Below are 18,009 nucleotides of genomic sequence, written 5' to 3'. Positions count from 1 at the left end.
ATACTGTCAATTAATTTACATATAAATGGTATAATTGTTGTCTGTTGAGAGTATTGACATTCCTAAATATATATGAAATGGAGAGGAAAATTATGTGTTTTTGATAGAGGCACCATTTATCGTCGATTCGTGTATGATAGATACATAAAGTAATTTCGTATAATATTTTGTCATATAAAATTTAAATATGTTCTGATGAGACTTATTAAAATAACGAACAAATTACGATAAAAATAAATAAATAACACTACCATTTAAATGCTAAAATTATGTCAGTTTCAGTGATTGCAGTCACGACTAATCTGAATGTGAAATATGTCACATATTATGTTATTATATTATATTTATTTTAAAGAACATTTAATGATTACGTTATACTATTAATTAACAGGTATGTGTACGCTTTGAACTTTTAATAGATTGTTTTAAAAACAAAATGCCATGGACTATATTCTTTTGTCGCTTATAATTCTATTTTTAATAAACAATGCCGCAGTCATGCAAATGTTTTATTATTTTTCTTACGTAATTTTTAATCTTCAGATTAAACTGTTTGGTTGTTAAGAATATAATAATATATTATATGAATCCTACTATTCATCTTTTGAAAACCTATTTTATGAACATTTCAATCATTACAGTTATTTTATCCGTCATAATTGTTGATGCCGTTGATGGATATGTAATGAATCGATCACTACCGATCAAAAACAATAGGAGAGTTGTTAGGATTGCATATGGTGAACAATTCGACGAAGCCTACTATCCTTATATAGTCGGGTTAAAAATTGAAATTTTCGATGAACAAACATACATATTGTACTATTGTACTGGTACATTGGTGTCACCGAGTTTCGTGTTAACGGCTGCTCATTGTACAGACGGAGCATATTATATAGAAGTAATTAAAATATTTGACCACAGGCATAGTACGAGTAGTATAGGTATATTATCAATGTTAATCGTATACAATTTATCAACAATATTATTGGCTATAACAAGTCTCGTGATAATTCGAAATTAGTTAAATTATGTGTTGACATAGTTAATTAATGAATCATAATATTTCATAGTCATATAATTAATAATATGTAAAATACGATATGAGTATTTTTTGTAAGGTGTACCAAACCGATCCACGAAATGAGACAGGTGAAAAAAGAGAAGTTATTGAACTATTTAAGCATCCATTATACAACAATAAAAGTCTGGTTGCTGATTTGTGTTTGTTAAAGGTTTGTGAAAAATCAAATTTGTTCGCCAATTCGTTCCATTATATTAATTATTTACTTGTTTAAATTTATCGAGAAGTTGCCCAAAACAAATATTATTATTATTATAATATTATGGTAAGTAAAACTACGTAAACTAATAACGTAACAATTTATTTAATTTAATCGATTTGATCGGCTTGCTTAACAAAAATATACCGACAAAATTTAATAAACTAACATTTTAATTAATTATTTTGAAAAATGTTCATGAAAAATGAAATTGTATAGATACAATTAAAAGGTTCTGGTAGTTTGTAACACAAAAAAAACAATTTTGAAGCTTCGAGGATTTCATGCAGGACGTACCTATATAATATACATATTACATATATATATAAAAGGATTAAACTCCTGGTTATATTAATTGAGCACTCCCCTGTTTTATTGCATATTTTCATATTTTTAACTAAATTAGATTATCGAAAATATTCAGATTTGTTCACAAGTTCACTTATTACTAGAGACTATACATTAAAGAACTTGGGTACTATAACTTTCTGAAAAGTCATCTTTTAAATAATTTGTCACTGTGAGACGTAAAAGCAGTTCAAGCAATTTCTTGTAGCAGATATATAATTGTATTGATTAAGTATAATATCTCCTTGACATTTTTAATTGATTTTTAAACAATTATCAAATACTTAATATTTATTTGAAAAATCAAGTTAAACAATAATTTATTGATCCGAATCAATAGGTATATTAACTTCCATAAAATAAATACTTTTAAGTCTGATGCTGAAAATATAATGTGCTTAAATTATTTTTAAAAAAAGTGGTGGCTTTACTAATCTAAATTAAACAGGTGCATTGTGTGCGATAATAAAATCGTATACAGTTAGATTAGATTAATTAGATATTAATTAATTATTTTTTATCAATAGATGAGCAAACCGTTCAACAATATTACTAATTACGCAATTATTTCCGGAAGCCCCGAGCTCTTTGCAAATAAAACCACCTTGAAATGTTATACATTTGGTTGGGGTAAAAATGTTGTTGGTTACCCTACACATAGAGCAAATGTAGCTGAAGTTTTGGTGAAGTACGGTCTGGATGCTTGTGAAGTACCACCAGACAAGTATAATATATTATTTTCCCCGGAATATTAATTCATATAAAATTGAATCATCGTAATTTGAACAATTTTCTCGTTTTTACAGTAACTATATAAAGAATATTATTAAAAACACATGGACAGATTTTTTGTGTCCTGTACCCAATAACCGTATGACATGCGTTGGAGATAGTGGAGGTGCTTTAATGTGCCAAGGATTTCTATTTGGCATTACCAGTCATGGTTATAACTACTATCCCGGTATGTCGAACTTAAACACAGAATGCGGCGATGCTCGTGTTCAAACTAGACTTTTATTTATTTACGGTTACCGGAAATGGATTGACGGTATTATACTTACAAATTCATCCAGCACATTAAAGTGTAGACATTTAATATTTATTTTGTTTAGTATTATTAGGTTTGTATCATAGATATACAAAAATAATTTTTTGAATAAACAATCAATACAAAAGTGTATTATGTATCGTATAATTATTCTAACAAACAATATTATTATATAATTATAACTATACTATTAGTATAACTTCAATTAATTAATAATTAAACTTAGCTGTACAACTGGCGTGTGTTAAAAAAATAAAAAGTTAAAACCGTTAAAACTGCAGGTTAAATATTCTGTAGGTACCTATTATATTTATATTCTATAATATGATTATAATAGTTACCTATACCTACCATACACAAATATAAAATATTATGTTTTTAAATTATTGGATTGTACAAATCGTTAAACATTGAAATCTATGTATGACGAGCTTTGGTAAATCTTTCCAAATATTTGCTTATACAAACAATACATGTTTTATTGCTGCCGTTATTATAGACTAATTATAATCTCAGTATGTAATAATTTGATGGTATAAGTTATATTACGGAAGTGTAAAACAGGTATTGAAAAATAAACCTCACTCATCGCATTTTTGTCACGTCTTGTGTCAAAACGCTCTACTAACACATCAGTAAATTAATCTCTCCGACATAACTTATGACTATAGAGTTCGGGTGCTGTAGTTTTATCAAATATTTCAAAAAATCATTGACAAACAAAGCTCTAAAAAAGGGGAAAGTAGGTAACCGCTCTGCTGTACAGTAGGTGTCGGGTGCACCTTGTCATTGTGTACTGTAATGTATGTTTTAAATTTGAATTCGATGATAAATTGATATACCATTGCATAAGAAAAACGATTCTGAGCGAAGACGGTCTGTCAGCCTATATTATATTACCAAGTATATTATTTTATGACGATAGATATTTATATTGCTATGAAAGTAATTTATTTTACTCCAAGTAAAACGGTAGATTGAATAATTTTTTGCCGATAACATTGCATATTTTATTGAATTATAAAAATGAAATTATTATAATAGGTAGGATATTTTATTACCGAAAATGTTTTTATCGACATTATAATGTATAGTTCTATAAAAAAAATTGAAAATCTATATAAATAAAATCAAAAAGAGTTGAAATATTCTGAAAACTATAGCATCTTATAATATAGAACATTTTCATATAAGCTTATTTATTTGTTATTATTTTTTAAATTACAACAAAATAAAAAAATCGATTTTGTCAAAAACTGATTTTGCATAAAAATTTTTGTTTTACCTTAATTTTTTTTTCTCCAAATTATCAAGAAAAGTACTGGAAATTTTTTATTTTGCATCCCCTCAAGGTACAATTAGTTCTATTTTTTCTAGCAAAAACCAACCTTAAAGTTGAAAATCTAAGCATTTTTTCTACTCCAAAAAGTGCAGATGGCAGACAAAAAAATTAAAAAGCACAAATATCATTAAATCGCAAAGTATGTTGTAAGTCCTCATCCCATCACAATAGCTCAGCTTAAAAGAATAGGCAATTTTGTAATATATTAGAACATCGTATTTTAATATTTAGTAAAATTAAAATTGTAAAATAAATACATTCATTGGTCCACACATAGTCAAAAATAATTACCAATAGTACTTAATAAGCACTAAAAATGATACCTATTTAAAAAGTCCTTAACTTGACACAATATTTTTGTTTTATTAATTTCATTGTATAAATCATCAGCCTATATGGCTGTTACCCGTGACAAAATTATGTTTAAATAGTAAGTATATCAAATTATAAATAAAAAACACTTTTAAATTGCATATTTGAAAAAATATCACTGCATTATAGCAAGTAAAAATATCTTTCTCAAATGCCTTAACTAAATCACGCAACCGTGCGGAATAACAACTTTTAACTTTTGGCATTTTTCTAACAAATAAAATAAACAGTAATCCCATATGATATAAAAACGAAAATACACTCATGACACGACGTTGGAATAGTTGACTCAAAACGACTGAATACTTTTAAAACTTGTACCTACCTACTATAATAGTCTGTGACTTGTAATTTCTTATCCGTATCGTGCCAATAAATTCAGCATTACAAGATGAATTTGATTTAATCTATATTTATTGCTGTAGACACTGTGGTACTTAAACAAATTAATTATAACCTTTCAAATATTTCAAAAGCGTAGATAAAATGTATAATCAGAACATTAATATCAACAAAAAAAAAAAAATACAAAATTAAATTTTTGTACCTATTTATCCTACAAATGACAAATGTATGAAAACAATTTCATATAGCTGATCGTGCCTGATCTAATTGGACTAATGGAAAAAACCAAATCCCTACAAGTCTAGAACATACGGACTTTACTCATGACTCATCACAGTACACAGATACCACTAAGAAAGTTGACCGTATCATATCAACTAAAACGTCACCATACACAAACAAAGAAAAACAAGACAAACATAGTTTACTAACTTGTAAGAAGTAATTAATCAACTAATTCAAAAACATATACGGCTACATCTAAAAAATAAAATATTTTTAAAATAAACTGTTGAGTAGGTATGTAATTTTTTCCTTGATATAAAAACGTTTCACCATATTATAATCTTTGGCCTATAAAAAAATGTCTACAAAACAATAAATACTTAAATACTAAATACATTTTCAGATCAATAGTTGCCTAGTGAAAGAGATAATAGAATTTGTAAAATTTAATCAGTTTTAACTACCGAGCTTATTTCCCAGTACATAATATCATGTGTAGTTATATCGCGTTAATCTGATACTATTCGTATTGCTACAACGCCTACATCGACGACTTAAATGAGAGCATATTATAACACGTGTTCAAAATAGTTCTAATTTAGTAAGCCTTTCATTACCTCAAATTATTTAAAACCAAAATATATTTCACATTTACCTACACCTGTATAATGTAAGTTATAACTATTTTAAAACGATTTAAAGTAACATACGAATAAACGAAAAAAAGTGTAAGCTATCATAATATGCTCTACATTGTCAACCATTCATAAAATATATTCTGAAAACAATCCTTTCCAAAATCAGTCTGCGAAATGGCTCCTTTGCTGAATCTTTAATATACGTAACACAATGTATGCAGAAATTCTCTTAAATTAAAACGAAGCCGGTGCCCCCGACTACCATTACAATGCACAATGGGATTTACTGCGTTCTCTCTTAATTATTTCATTATTCTTGAATTAATATACTATTTGCGTTTTAAACTAAATACCTTTATCTTAAAGCTCGCAGAATGTATGGTTTACGTTACATACTTTCCATTGGCGTACGCATTTATTAACAAACGCTAATTTACGCATATACCGGCCGACGTAAATATCATAACGCGGTGGTGGTCTAGTGGTAGACGGCAGTTATAGCCACTGCGTGTAATTAACATAATAACAAATTAAACAGGGCAACTGGTGAATGGGGTGAGCAAACGACCGGTTGAGAACGCTGGTGGGAGGTGGGTGGAGGAGGGGGTTGAAATGCGCTCGTAATTTATGAACGTCCGGGTAATTTTGTGCTGATTGTGAATGGGCGCCGCCGCGTGTTATCTGAAAGGGGGTTGGTTAATGTCCCGTACAAGTCCGAAAAAAAATAAAAGTCAGTTCTTACACTTGGCTTTTGGCTGAATAATAAAAACTACCGAAACAGGAATAATACAGGGTAAAAAGATACAGACATTTGTGTTCATTATATACCCACGCCACATATACTCTTAACAAAAGGAAATAAAGGGTAAAGCGTGTTAATTTGTAAACACTTATATTTTATTCTAGTGCCCACCTTTTGTGATATGGTTCAGAACGTAGACATTCATACATTTTTGCTGTATTATATTCAAAGTCAAAATTACGCATTAGATTTCAGCTGGATATTATGTGTCTTTATAAAATATGTATAGGTAAGGTATACTTACCATAAAAACATCAATTAATGTTATTACTGCAAACGTTTTTCATGATTAAAAATATGATAATTATATTTCGCTTGTACACTAGCTATATTGTTCGTCCGAACTATTATTTTATGTCAGCCTTTATTTAATAATACATAAGTGGATGAGTAGAGGAGAACCTGCGAATACCTTGCTAAGCTTGTGCAGCATACAAAAATCTAACAGTAAAAACACTTTCTTATCAATTTTCAAAACCACGTAAAAGCTAGAACAAAACTAGAAGTCCCCGATACCTTACACGATGCTCTATAATAAGTCCAATGAAGATCAATTGCAAAAATGTCTAATTATTTTCAAAATCTATTAATTTGCGTTCAGTTCAACTTAAACTCTATCATTATTGAATACAATATATACATTGTACCAAAACCACATATTATAGAACACCAATAAAGTGTAAACCAACCTTTTTTTTTTGTTAATAATCTTTGTACATTCAAGTTCAACTTATAATACAATTTGAATACAGGTATGTACTAGAATATACAGACTACAGTGGTATAAATGGAATTCCTGAATAAAAAATTGTATGTTTGAAATAATTTTTTTAATTGTTTAAATTATGTTGAAAAATGAAAGGTATGAAAATAAATTCATGTTACACGATGAAAATTGTATTTTTCTATTTTATGTAGGTATTAAAATAATATTTTATTGATAAAAGTAAAATTACTGACAATTATCTTAATTATAATAATAATTATGACAATAAATACAATAATATTTTATACTATGATGAATAAGAATTTTTGAAAATAAATAAATACAATAATTTCTAATATTTTGTTGAACTTATAATATAAATAGTTTTTTTTCGGTTAGGTGTTAATAAAAACAACGAAATGCTTAAATGCATTAAAGTTATGTATGTAGCAACATTAAATGGCTACACAGCCAACTACTTATATTTTCTAGCATAAACATTAAACATGATATTATGTAGTTTTTAGAATCACAGTGCATTGTATGAGAACAAAATATCAATACCCATACTCTTTTACTTATTGTTGAAACATAATAAAAATAGATACTGTAAAGCTGAGTTAAGTTTATAAACAATAAAGTGAGCTAATGATTCCTTAAACATGATTTAATTGGCTCATTATATTTTAGTGAATCATTCATTTAATCAATTTTTATACGACCTGGCATAATAATTACACTAGTTTTATTTCGTTTTCTTTTCTCGATTTAATTCAGTTCAAGAATTTCGTTAAGATTTAATTAAAACTAATTTAGAAAAAAAATCTAGTAGTTTTCTCTTGAGTTCCCATTTACTTTTATTTATTCTGCTGGTATTTGTTAAAAAAATAAAAAGCTTTTAGAAATTCAATCCGAATTTCCAGCAAACTTGCAGGGACAAGTGGACCTCAATAAATGATCAAAAAATATTGAGGCTCTTGCTTGAATATACCAACTTTTAAAATTAAAATACAAAAAAGTCAATACAAATATATAAGAGTATTACCGGGAGTCACAAAATATGTATTTTCATATAATTTGTATAATATATATAATAGTACCTATTTATTTCATTATTTGACGATTTTAATGAATATTCATAAATTGTTTATTAGACGACAACGTGTAATTAAATATCATTTAAGTGCTTTATCCATGAGCTGGTAGTAGAGTGTGGGTGGGAATGAGGGTGAGGTTGTGGGCGGCAGTGAGGGAGAGAGAGCTTTGTTTCAACACAGTAGTAGGTAGCTGCAGGGTACGACGGTGTTACTTTGTGGTCATGTCAACCCGCACGAACGACAACGTTTGACCCTAAATCGTTATCTCGCGGTATCTCAAATAATTTACAAACAAGTGCTGTACTATCCTCTTCGGTGTTGGTATTAACATATTATTTCAATACACTGAACGTTTAGCAGGCATAGCAGAAAATGAACGATTTTAAGAAAAAAGATTTTTATCCCATTATACCTATTTGTTGTATAATCGAAAAAAAAAGTAAAACTAACCATCGATTCGCACAAGACTTTATATTCTAAATATATTATGAACATGAATAGGTGTTTTGTGTTGCTCTTTTTTAAAGTTAGCATAATATTTAGATATTAATGTTTCAGAGTATTAGAGTTTAAGATTATCATAATATATCATAATAAATCTATTATCATAAAATTCTTTCAAAAAAAAAAAATAACTTATCTTATCAAAAATATAAATAATATAAAATAGTAAAATTACATAAAAGTCTCATAAATAATGGAAGGCACCTATTAACTATATACATCTGTGTACACTATATATCTTATTATATTATGTTACCAGAGCGGGGCATGATTTCAAATCCCTAGGATTTTCTAAGGCCAAAATCAATTTAAAAAGATTTTCAATTTCAATTTTAAAAATCATATTTACATGGAGTTTTGATTTGATTTTGGAAAAACCTTGTAATGATTTTTGATTTTAAATGAAGTCTGTTTATAATTTTTTTTTTAAAAAATTTTATAATGAAACCATCAACTGCAGGTTACCAGAGGTTATCGTGTTTCACAGTCTTAGAAGACCATATTGTGCACTTAAGATCATATACCATGTACCAATACAAAGAATATTGAATTTAAGACCTTTCTAACCTATATTTAAAAATGTTGTGTAACCAAATGATCAGCAACAAATTTTTCCTACAGGTTTATCCTAAAATAATCTCTTTGTATAAATATTTAATTAATAATGTTATGACTTATGATTATTTTTACTGTAAATAGTATTTAGATTGGTATAAGTGTATAACAGCAATAACATTCTAATTTATTATCAAAATATTTTTAATATAATATTATTTTTTTCTCGTGTTGTGCTACACGCCATTGATTGGACTTGCAAAAAGAAAACTTTTGGGCTTCTAAAAATTGTAACACTCATTTTGAGTTTTAATAACATTGTAAGTAACTGTAAAAAAATGTGTTCATTGGTATAACATTTTGTTTTTTCTAAAATGTCTTTAAAAAGCTTCAAAATTTGAATTAAACTTTTAAACTTTAACAATTACGTAAAATAAAATATAGTAGGCACACAACATCACTCACACAAAATATATATGTCATAATAACGATTAAGCGAAATTATAAAAAAAATGTACTTACCTAAATCACTGAGTATGATAAGATTTTTAGCTTGAGTAACATATTGATTTTCTAGAAAATATTATACGAGTATTATTAATAAATTATGATGAGTACATTTTTATATTTTGAGCGGAACGATAAAGCTATTAATTTCACAACATTGTGTTATTTTTTATTCAGAAAAAATATTTGAAGTAGTGAAAAATGTCAAATATTTACAAGTAGTAATTCTATAGATAATAAATGAACACAGATTGTACAATGATTATGTTGCTTTCAAACAACCACACAGAAGAAAAAATATTAACAATCGTTCGTTTTTAACAACATTTTGATCGGGTTTCGGTACACGAACTCCATTCAGAATCGTTTATAGAATAAAGTGTTCAAATTAAAAATAATATTAATATAATACACCATTATCATGAATTCTCGTACTGAAGTGTAGACTCGAGCTAATGAGACAATAATAAATTCCCAATAAATAATAATTTTTTTTCTCTGTGTTAACTGTGTGAAAATATTAATGTTTATTTAAATCTGCTTTTCGATTCTGAGTGTGTTGGCCTTAATTTAATGATTTTTTTTTGTGTGTATGGCATCACCTTTGAAAATATGTTTCAATCTTCAACTTTTACGGTTGTTTCTACTCTGGAGAAGGGACCAAAAGTAAAAATTTTTAGTATTTTCAAGATAAACATCGAATCACGTAAAAATAAAAGTACAATAAAACGGAAATATTTATGCAAAACCAGTATTCGGCCATAAATATTGTGCTATTTTGTATAATTTAAAACTGTAAAATCCCAGTAGAATGATTTATATTAATAATATTATGTGTTTGACAATATATCAAGTAACAATTAGATATAAATATCGAGCTAAAACTGTTGGGTCTTCTTATTATAATAATAGGACATAAGTTAACAAAATCGTATTATTAGTTTTAATTTCATCGTAAATAAACTAAATTATGTTTGGAACATTTTGTATATCGTATAAATGATCCACTTAAAATGTCGATTGATAAATTTAAATAACAATAAGATGAAAAAATGAATATGAACGTAAAACAATTTACCATAATATAATATTTTTATCATAACGCTGAAAATGTAAATATAACAAATATAATATTTTTGATGTTTCATAACATCATAAGTTCATAAACAATACAAATTAAAAAATTCCAATAATTATTTATAAATAGTTATAGGAATTTAAATTAACCAACTGAAAACTTAACAGTATTTGTCAAGATCCAAGCAATGATGGACTTTTTAAAATATCTTAAAACTATAAGAAAGTTTAGAGAAACCTGCCGGCAATTGGTTAGAGGTTCTTACTTTAACTTCTTCAATATATAGTTTTAAGACATTAATAGATGAATAACCATTAAATGAAAGCAAAATATATACCTCTGACCTCCCCCCCTTGTTACTCTTGGACGCACACATATGAACATAAGATAAATACCATATCATTATATAAAAGATACAAACGTTAAAGATTACTCAGAAAATTCAATATTCAATTTATTAACGTTTAAAGGGAAATCAATTTATAATATTAAAAACTCATGTTATTATATACGATTAGTCCAGTCTGCCAGTTAAAATTATTATCGGTTAAAATCATTTTTATAAAGTAGTATTTTGTTAAACAAATAATTTTTATAATAACATTTATGCATACAATACAAAGACGTTATCATAATTTATTAGAAATTGATTCAAAAATTAATATTTCATGTTTCATCATTTTTCCTTGGTTTTTTATTATAAAACATTACCTTCAGGTCACTTTAAGTGATAGAGGACTCTGTATTAATGGAATATTAATTAATGTTGACAAATAATTAATACGTGTATTGGCAGAAAACTTACAACCGTAATAAAATTCTCAGCTTTTTTCATTAGATTATTATTTATTTTGTTCTCAGTTTTCATAAAATAATAAATTGTACATTTTGATAGTATAGTACATAAACACGACTTTTAAAATTCTTAACTAAGCGTAGGTACCTAATGTGTATTGTATATTCAAATTTAAGAATAATATTAAAACAATTAATATCATAATTTATTATAGTGTTTATAGTGTTAATTTTTCATGGTTGTAATAATATGAATGTTTTACAATTATCAGCAATTAGGTAGGTACCTTATACTTTCCAATCATACAAAACCTATTACAAAAACTACATCTATCTATTAAACCGTAGCTATGCCTTTAAATGTTTATGCGATAACACGAACAATTTATTTTTATACCATATTATATACATTAAACTATGTACACGTTATTTTTTTTTTTCGAAGAAAAGTCTTTGAAAAAAAGACATACCAATTAACTAAATAAAAATAATGAGTAGGTACTACCTATTATAGGCATAATTTAATAAATTACTTTTAAATTTAAATTAAGTAGAAAGAGGTGCATATTGGAATAAATGATTGTACAACTGTTTCTATTGAATGTAGAATTTAGAATATAGATATTATATTTTAAGCAATATTATTAGAAATATATGCATATAATATAAGTAACGAATATCACGTCAAAATTATTTTTTTAATAGTTTTATTGATTAAAAATAAAAATGTAAAAACATAAACTTATGTAGAAAAGATAATATTAGAAAAGTACTAGCTGACCCGGCAAACGTTGTTTTGCCATATAAATTATTTCTAATGAATATTTTGGTAGTCAAATAAAAAATAACTAAATTATTGTAATTGTGTGTTGACGTGTTATACTGGTATATGACTGAAAGAGGAATGGAGCAATGTGATCAATAACAAAACACCAAATATTCATTTTTTTTAATTCATTGTACTTGTATTATCTTCACTAATTAATTTCAAATTACATCTCTATCACACATTATGAAAATTAAAAAAAACACTATTAGTCTTTTAGTGCAATGGAGTGTACGATATTTTTAGTGAGCTCATATTTAGCCAACACGAACAAATTGGATGGCTTACCCCGCGAGAACATGTCACATGTAAAAAACATGGTATACCCAAATCTAAGCCACAAACAGACATCGTTTGGCCTTGAGATTTATTGATTGTCATTGCGAATACCAATCTCTTTGGAAATTGAACCCGTTTGAATTCAATTAACACATCTGTAGTAATAATAGGGATTCGTGGTAGTAATACATCTTCTCCTCGGAACTTGCCATTCAAAATGCTGGTAACGATAACGTTTTTCATCAATTTTTTAATGATTTATCGCGTGACATTGCACAGCCTTGGTGGGTTCAAATTACTAAGTAATAATAGGAGATCTAACCTTCAGTTATTATAAATAATTTCAGTTGTGGTGGCATGCCTGACAAAAACAATGAGTTCAAAAACTCTGCTGGATAATTTACAGTTTCATTGGTATCGTAAACTGTATCGACAGATTTGTATGACCCCAAGTCCCCTCGTAACAACTGTTGTATCTTGAAATTCAAAACGTTGATATCCACATTTTTTGCTACTAAAATTGCTCTTTCTGCCAGTTACTCATGGTTCAAGTATTGAGTGTATATCGGGAAATATCTAGTCAATGAGATCATTTTGCGAATTAATGATTGTGCAGAAATCGTTTGGCAATTTTATGCATCCCCGATAATTTCATGTAGAGCTACTTTTCCTCCGCCGATATCTAAAAGTTGTTTTGAGAATGTTTCAGCGGTAATAAATAAATAAATAAGCAAATAAAGTAAGTAAGTAAGCTAGTAAGTAAGCATGTGTAAAATGAGTATAAAAAATGTAAAAAATTAAATAAAATTACATTTCAATATACGTGGCGAAAACGGAAATCGAAAATATTGTGATAATAATATCTAATTGTACAGTTGTTTTTATTTTTTTGCGTAATACAAAATACTTTTAAAACTTTTAACTGGTCACGTAATCTATAAACAATTTTCAATGGGTGTATTATATTGCATTATGAAACTTTTGAAGAACTTTTAATGCTTTAAAACTTAAAATAAAAACATAGTTATAAAACCAATAGCTTCTTCATTAGTTACTATGACGTTAAGGTAGGTACCTACAATAAATAAAAATTAATTTTTAAATGTATTCAAATTATGAAAGTTTAATGTAGGCTTTTCTGATATCGTGACTACCGTATTATTTTATGGTACCAATCATGACTACCTATAGGCTATATGTTTTTGAGATTTAAAATCCATTGCTAGGATTTTTTTAAAAATTTTTGGCCAGCTGCAGCTACTACCGTGATAGTATTTCTTTAGAAATTACATTTTTTGTTTACGATTTTTATCCATTTCCAATCAATTTCAACCTCTCCCTGTATTTCTTATAATTGTCTCTATAAACCATAGAGTTGTCAATTCCATCTGTATATAGACTATAATAATACACGAAATGCAATGCATATAAAAATGAAATCATGCATACTGTTATTCAGAAAATAAGAATAATAATGACAAAAAGAAAAACCCAAAACAAATTTACCTATAGAAAAGCGGTAATTTAATTTTTTTATTTAATTTGACAAATATATTTTATTCAATTTTAAAACGACTTTTATTCTAAGAGCTATTTTTTTTATCCTAATTCGATTTTCTATCAATTAAAATGTTTGACTTTTAATAATTTATTTATAATGGGTTATAAATTCTATATAGGTTATTACTAAAATAATTTATTGTAATGACTTGTGACTTATGTTATCATGTCAGGTAGGATGTGGTGGAACGTAGACAAGTGACTGGTTGAACAGAACGTAATGAGATTAATGCAATTGCACTGATAACATTGCACAGTTGATGTAAATGAATAATATATTCTACCATTAAATATTATGTTTCCTTAAAAAATAAAATATTTCTGTCCAGTGACTTAGGATTGAAATGGGGTTCCTGCGAAGAGCTAGGGAATACTTAAGTACACATTTTTGATAAGTTTCAAATTTTTAGACCTTACATTATACACCCGCAATACAACTTGCTAATGCATAATGCTAAAACAAATAATTTTTAAAGTGCAAACACGTTTTTAAGCAGGTGTTTATAATTTTGTTAATTTATACACGCAAAGATAAATTTAAGTTATTGACTAGAACATTATACTCTGTCTCAAAAGATAAAATCACTTTTTTCCCATCGATTGCTAATTCGATGCAATTGTCGCGTCGAAAACTATGCGTGATCACGCCAACACCAATTTGTTGGTGGGATATGTGCATCACTGACGAAAATCAGTCGGCCGAAAGATTATTCTCGTTTGAGACAGAGTATAGGCAATATCTTAATCAGAATCTGGTCACCTATAAAGAGAAATGTTGGATCTTTTGACTTGCTGCATAAGAGCAGGGACATTTGAAAAAGGATGGAAAAGGTATGCTATAACTGACTAATGTTAACGGAATATTAGGTTGCCATGGCAACTGTAACACAAAGTCCATCAGAAAAAAGTTGTATCCAAAAATATGAAATGGTGTATAATTTATATAGTTCTGAAGCCAACAGTGAACACAATCACCCACTCCCGTCACCCATGAAGTAGATATTTTATGATTTTTTCACGTAATCACAAGATATATGTGATTGATATGATTTTATAATGTATAATGAATAATTCGATTTAGATATGTACAACCGAATATAAGATAGTTTAAAAACAAGGTCCAGAAGATCACCGTAATAAGTACTTAGAAGTTGAAAACTACAAGTTCAAAAAAGTACAGCAGTTCAATTAATATCCAGGCGCATTGATAACACAACCCTACAACAGAATTAAATAGTTATGGAAATAAGAGCGGGAATCCAAGCTGGCAATAAATGTTATTTTGGCTTAACTGAGTTATTAGGATCTAGATTAATTTCAAGAAATCTTAAGTCCCAAATATACCAGACACTTTTCAAGCCATTTGTGACATATGCATCAGAAACTTGGACCTTAAGGAAAATTAATGAAAATACTTTGTCAGTGCTTGAAAGGAATATACTGAGAAAAATCTATAGATCGTGCAAAGATCTACAGGTGAATGGAGAATACGTAAAAACAAGGAACTCCAGGAATTGTATAAAATCCACAGAAGATATTAACAAAAGAAGGCTTATGTGGGCAAGTCACATTTGGCATAAAGAAGGGTCTTTATTGAGAACAGTACAGGAGAATGCACCACAAGAAAAATCACCACTTGGAAGACCGAGACTAAGATGGTAAGATAGAGTCGAAAAATACGTAAATTAAGTGAGACCAAGGACGAATTGGAAGTATTTATCATTGGATGAAGAAATCTGGACATATATTTAATGGATGATATGGTCTTGAAGGCCGAAGTCACGGGAAAAAAAATAACAATTGGTTTGATCTATAAAATATGTATAGTTACCAACAGTTGGAACATTTTCAGTTGGATATTGAAAAAAATCACAATCATGGGTAAAATCCGAATTAAAAAAGCGGGTAAGTGGATGTTGTTCTGCTGTACAGTAGGTTACAAATGGGTCAATGTAAAATGCATTGTATTAAACTTGAATTGAATGATATAATATCATTGTATAAGAAAAACGATTCTGAGCGGAGACGGTTTGTCAGTCTGTATATTTTATATTGTTATTATTTATTATATCCTGTTAGTTGAATTAATATTATAATATTATAATTTTTTATTCGTTTCTATGGCGATAAACAAAGCGTTAGAGATTTTAATCCCATTTTTAGCGGTTTTTCGAAATTTGTCGGTGTTTTTTCCTGTGCTATTAAATAACTATTGAGAAAATCGAAAAACGACCTCTTTAAAGTACCATCTTGATCCAATTTGCTAAAAGATAAAATACTATAGCACTCCTTCTGGTAGAAATTTTGTACACAGGATAAAAAAAAAACACTATTGTAATACCACTAGCTGCTTTGCTCCGCTCAAAATATAATAATGTTTAGATCGGGAATTGCAGTTGAAGAAATTATTGAATTGTATAATATCATAAACATACTTTTATCGGAACTTAGACATAACCCATACAATATGATAAAATAAATAAAAGTAAGGAAGATTTGTCAAACGATAGTTAGGTTTAAATACTACATCATAATATTATCCATATTATAAAGTACTTACCTAGGTACTTACGAGAAGGTATATTTTCTTTTTTTAATATATTGGATGACGAAATACTGGCCATAGTCTTAGACCAATGGACAATCAATATATTAATATTAATAAACTACTAAAAACATTTGAAATAATTATAAGACAGTACCTATGATCAATGAGCATTTACAAGATATTCAAAGGCCTAATAAAAATTGATATTCCCGTTCAGTTATTAAACATAATTTTATGGAAAAATATTACACAATTTGGCTTTTTTAAGTACGATCTGGATTTATCTTCTTAAACTCTAAAGGAACTGACATACAAAGTAACCATTAGTACATAGAATTATCAAAACATTTTCTATTTATGCCTGAAATAACGATATATAGGTAAAGAACACAAAAATGAATGTGTTTACAATAAAATAATATGTAACTATAGAAATTTTAAATCTATTTTTTAAGACTATAAGATATACAATAATATTATCTAATGCTAAATTTAATTAATATTATCTTAGGACAGTATTATCATAGTAGGTAGAATATTATATATTATATTTAATTTAACCAACAATATTTATACAACAATACATGCGGTTCATTATATTTCACACCTAACCTATATCCACCCCATAATTCGGCGAATACTGGTCAAAAAAAAAAAAAACTACTGCAAAATCTGATTTTCATATTTTTACGAAAAAAAAAATACTGTTAACATAACGGCCAAACAACAATAATTTATTCTAAGTATGCATTTTACTTTGTCCACTCGACGAATATAATTCATTGATAACAATTGATTTCGTGACACGGGTCCCGGAAGAAGCGAAAACAATATTCAAAACGTCCGGGGCGTCTATGCAACAACATCATATTATAGTCGCACATAAAGGCGTGTTTGAGGTAGGGATAACACCAATTAATTTAAAGCGTCCTATCAGATGGACTCACGCAATCATCATAAATCGCGGCAGTAATGCTGCCATCTTCCTGGCGAAATTGTTCCGGCCCAGTGATATAATTACGGACGAAGGACCTGGCCGTTTCCTGAGGAAAAGATATACCCCAGTGCCGCAAAACTCGCATTTTGCATTGTGTGACGGGAATTAATTTTTGTAACCTACATTTAAAACGTTAAAACGTTATATTATACCG

At 27.8% G+C, this 18,009-nt stretch overlaps 1 protein-coding gene across 1 annotated transcript; it reads left to right on the top strand.

Annotated features, from left to right (window-relative positions):
• Window positions 1-1,103: 1,103 nt before the first annotated feature.
• LOC132943557 (chymase-like) lies at window positions 1,104-8,277 on the top strand. The gene is made up of 4 exons (XM_061012594.1): window positions 1,104-1,235; window positions 2,159-2,355; window positions 2,438-2,679; window positions 8,264-8,277. Exons 1-4 carry the CDS (start codon window positions 1,104-1,106, stop codon window positions 8,275-8,277), a joined length of 585 nt encoding a protein of 194 aa, XP_060868577.1.
• The last annotated feature ends 9,732 nt before the right edge of the window (window positions 8,278-18,009 follow it).

Source organism: Metopolophium dirhodum, chromosome 4 (assembly GCF_019925205.1).
Source record: "Metopolophium dirhodum isolate CAU chromosome 4, ASM1992520v1, whole genome shotgun sequence".
Lineage (NCBI taxonomy): Eukaryota > Metazoa > Arthropoda > Insecta > Hemiptera > Aphididae > Metopolophium > Metopolophium dirhodum.
This window is presented reverse-complemented; position numbering and strand designations above follow the sequence as displayed.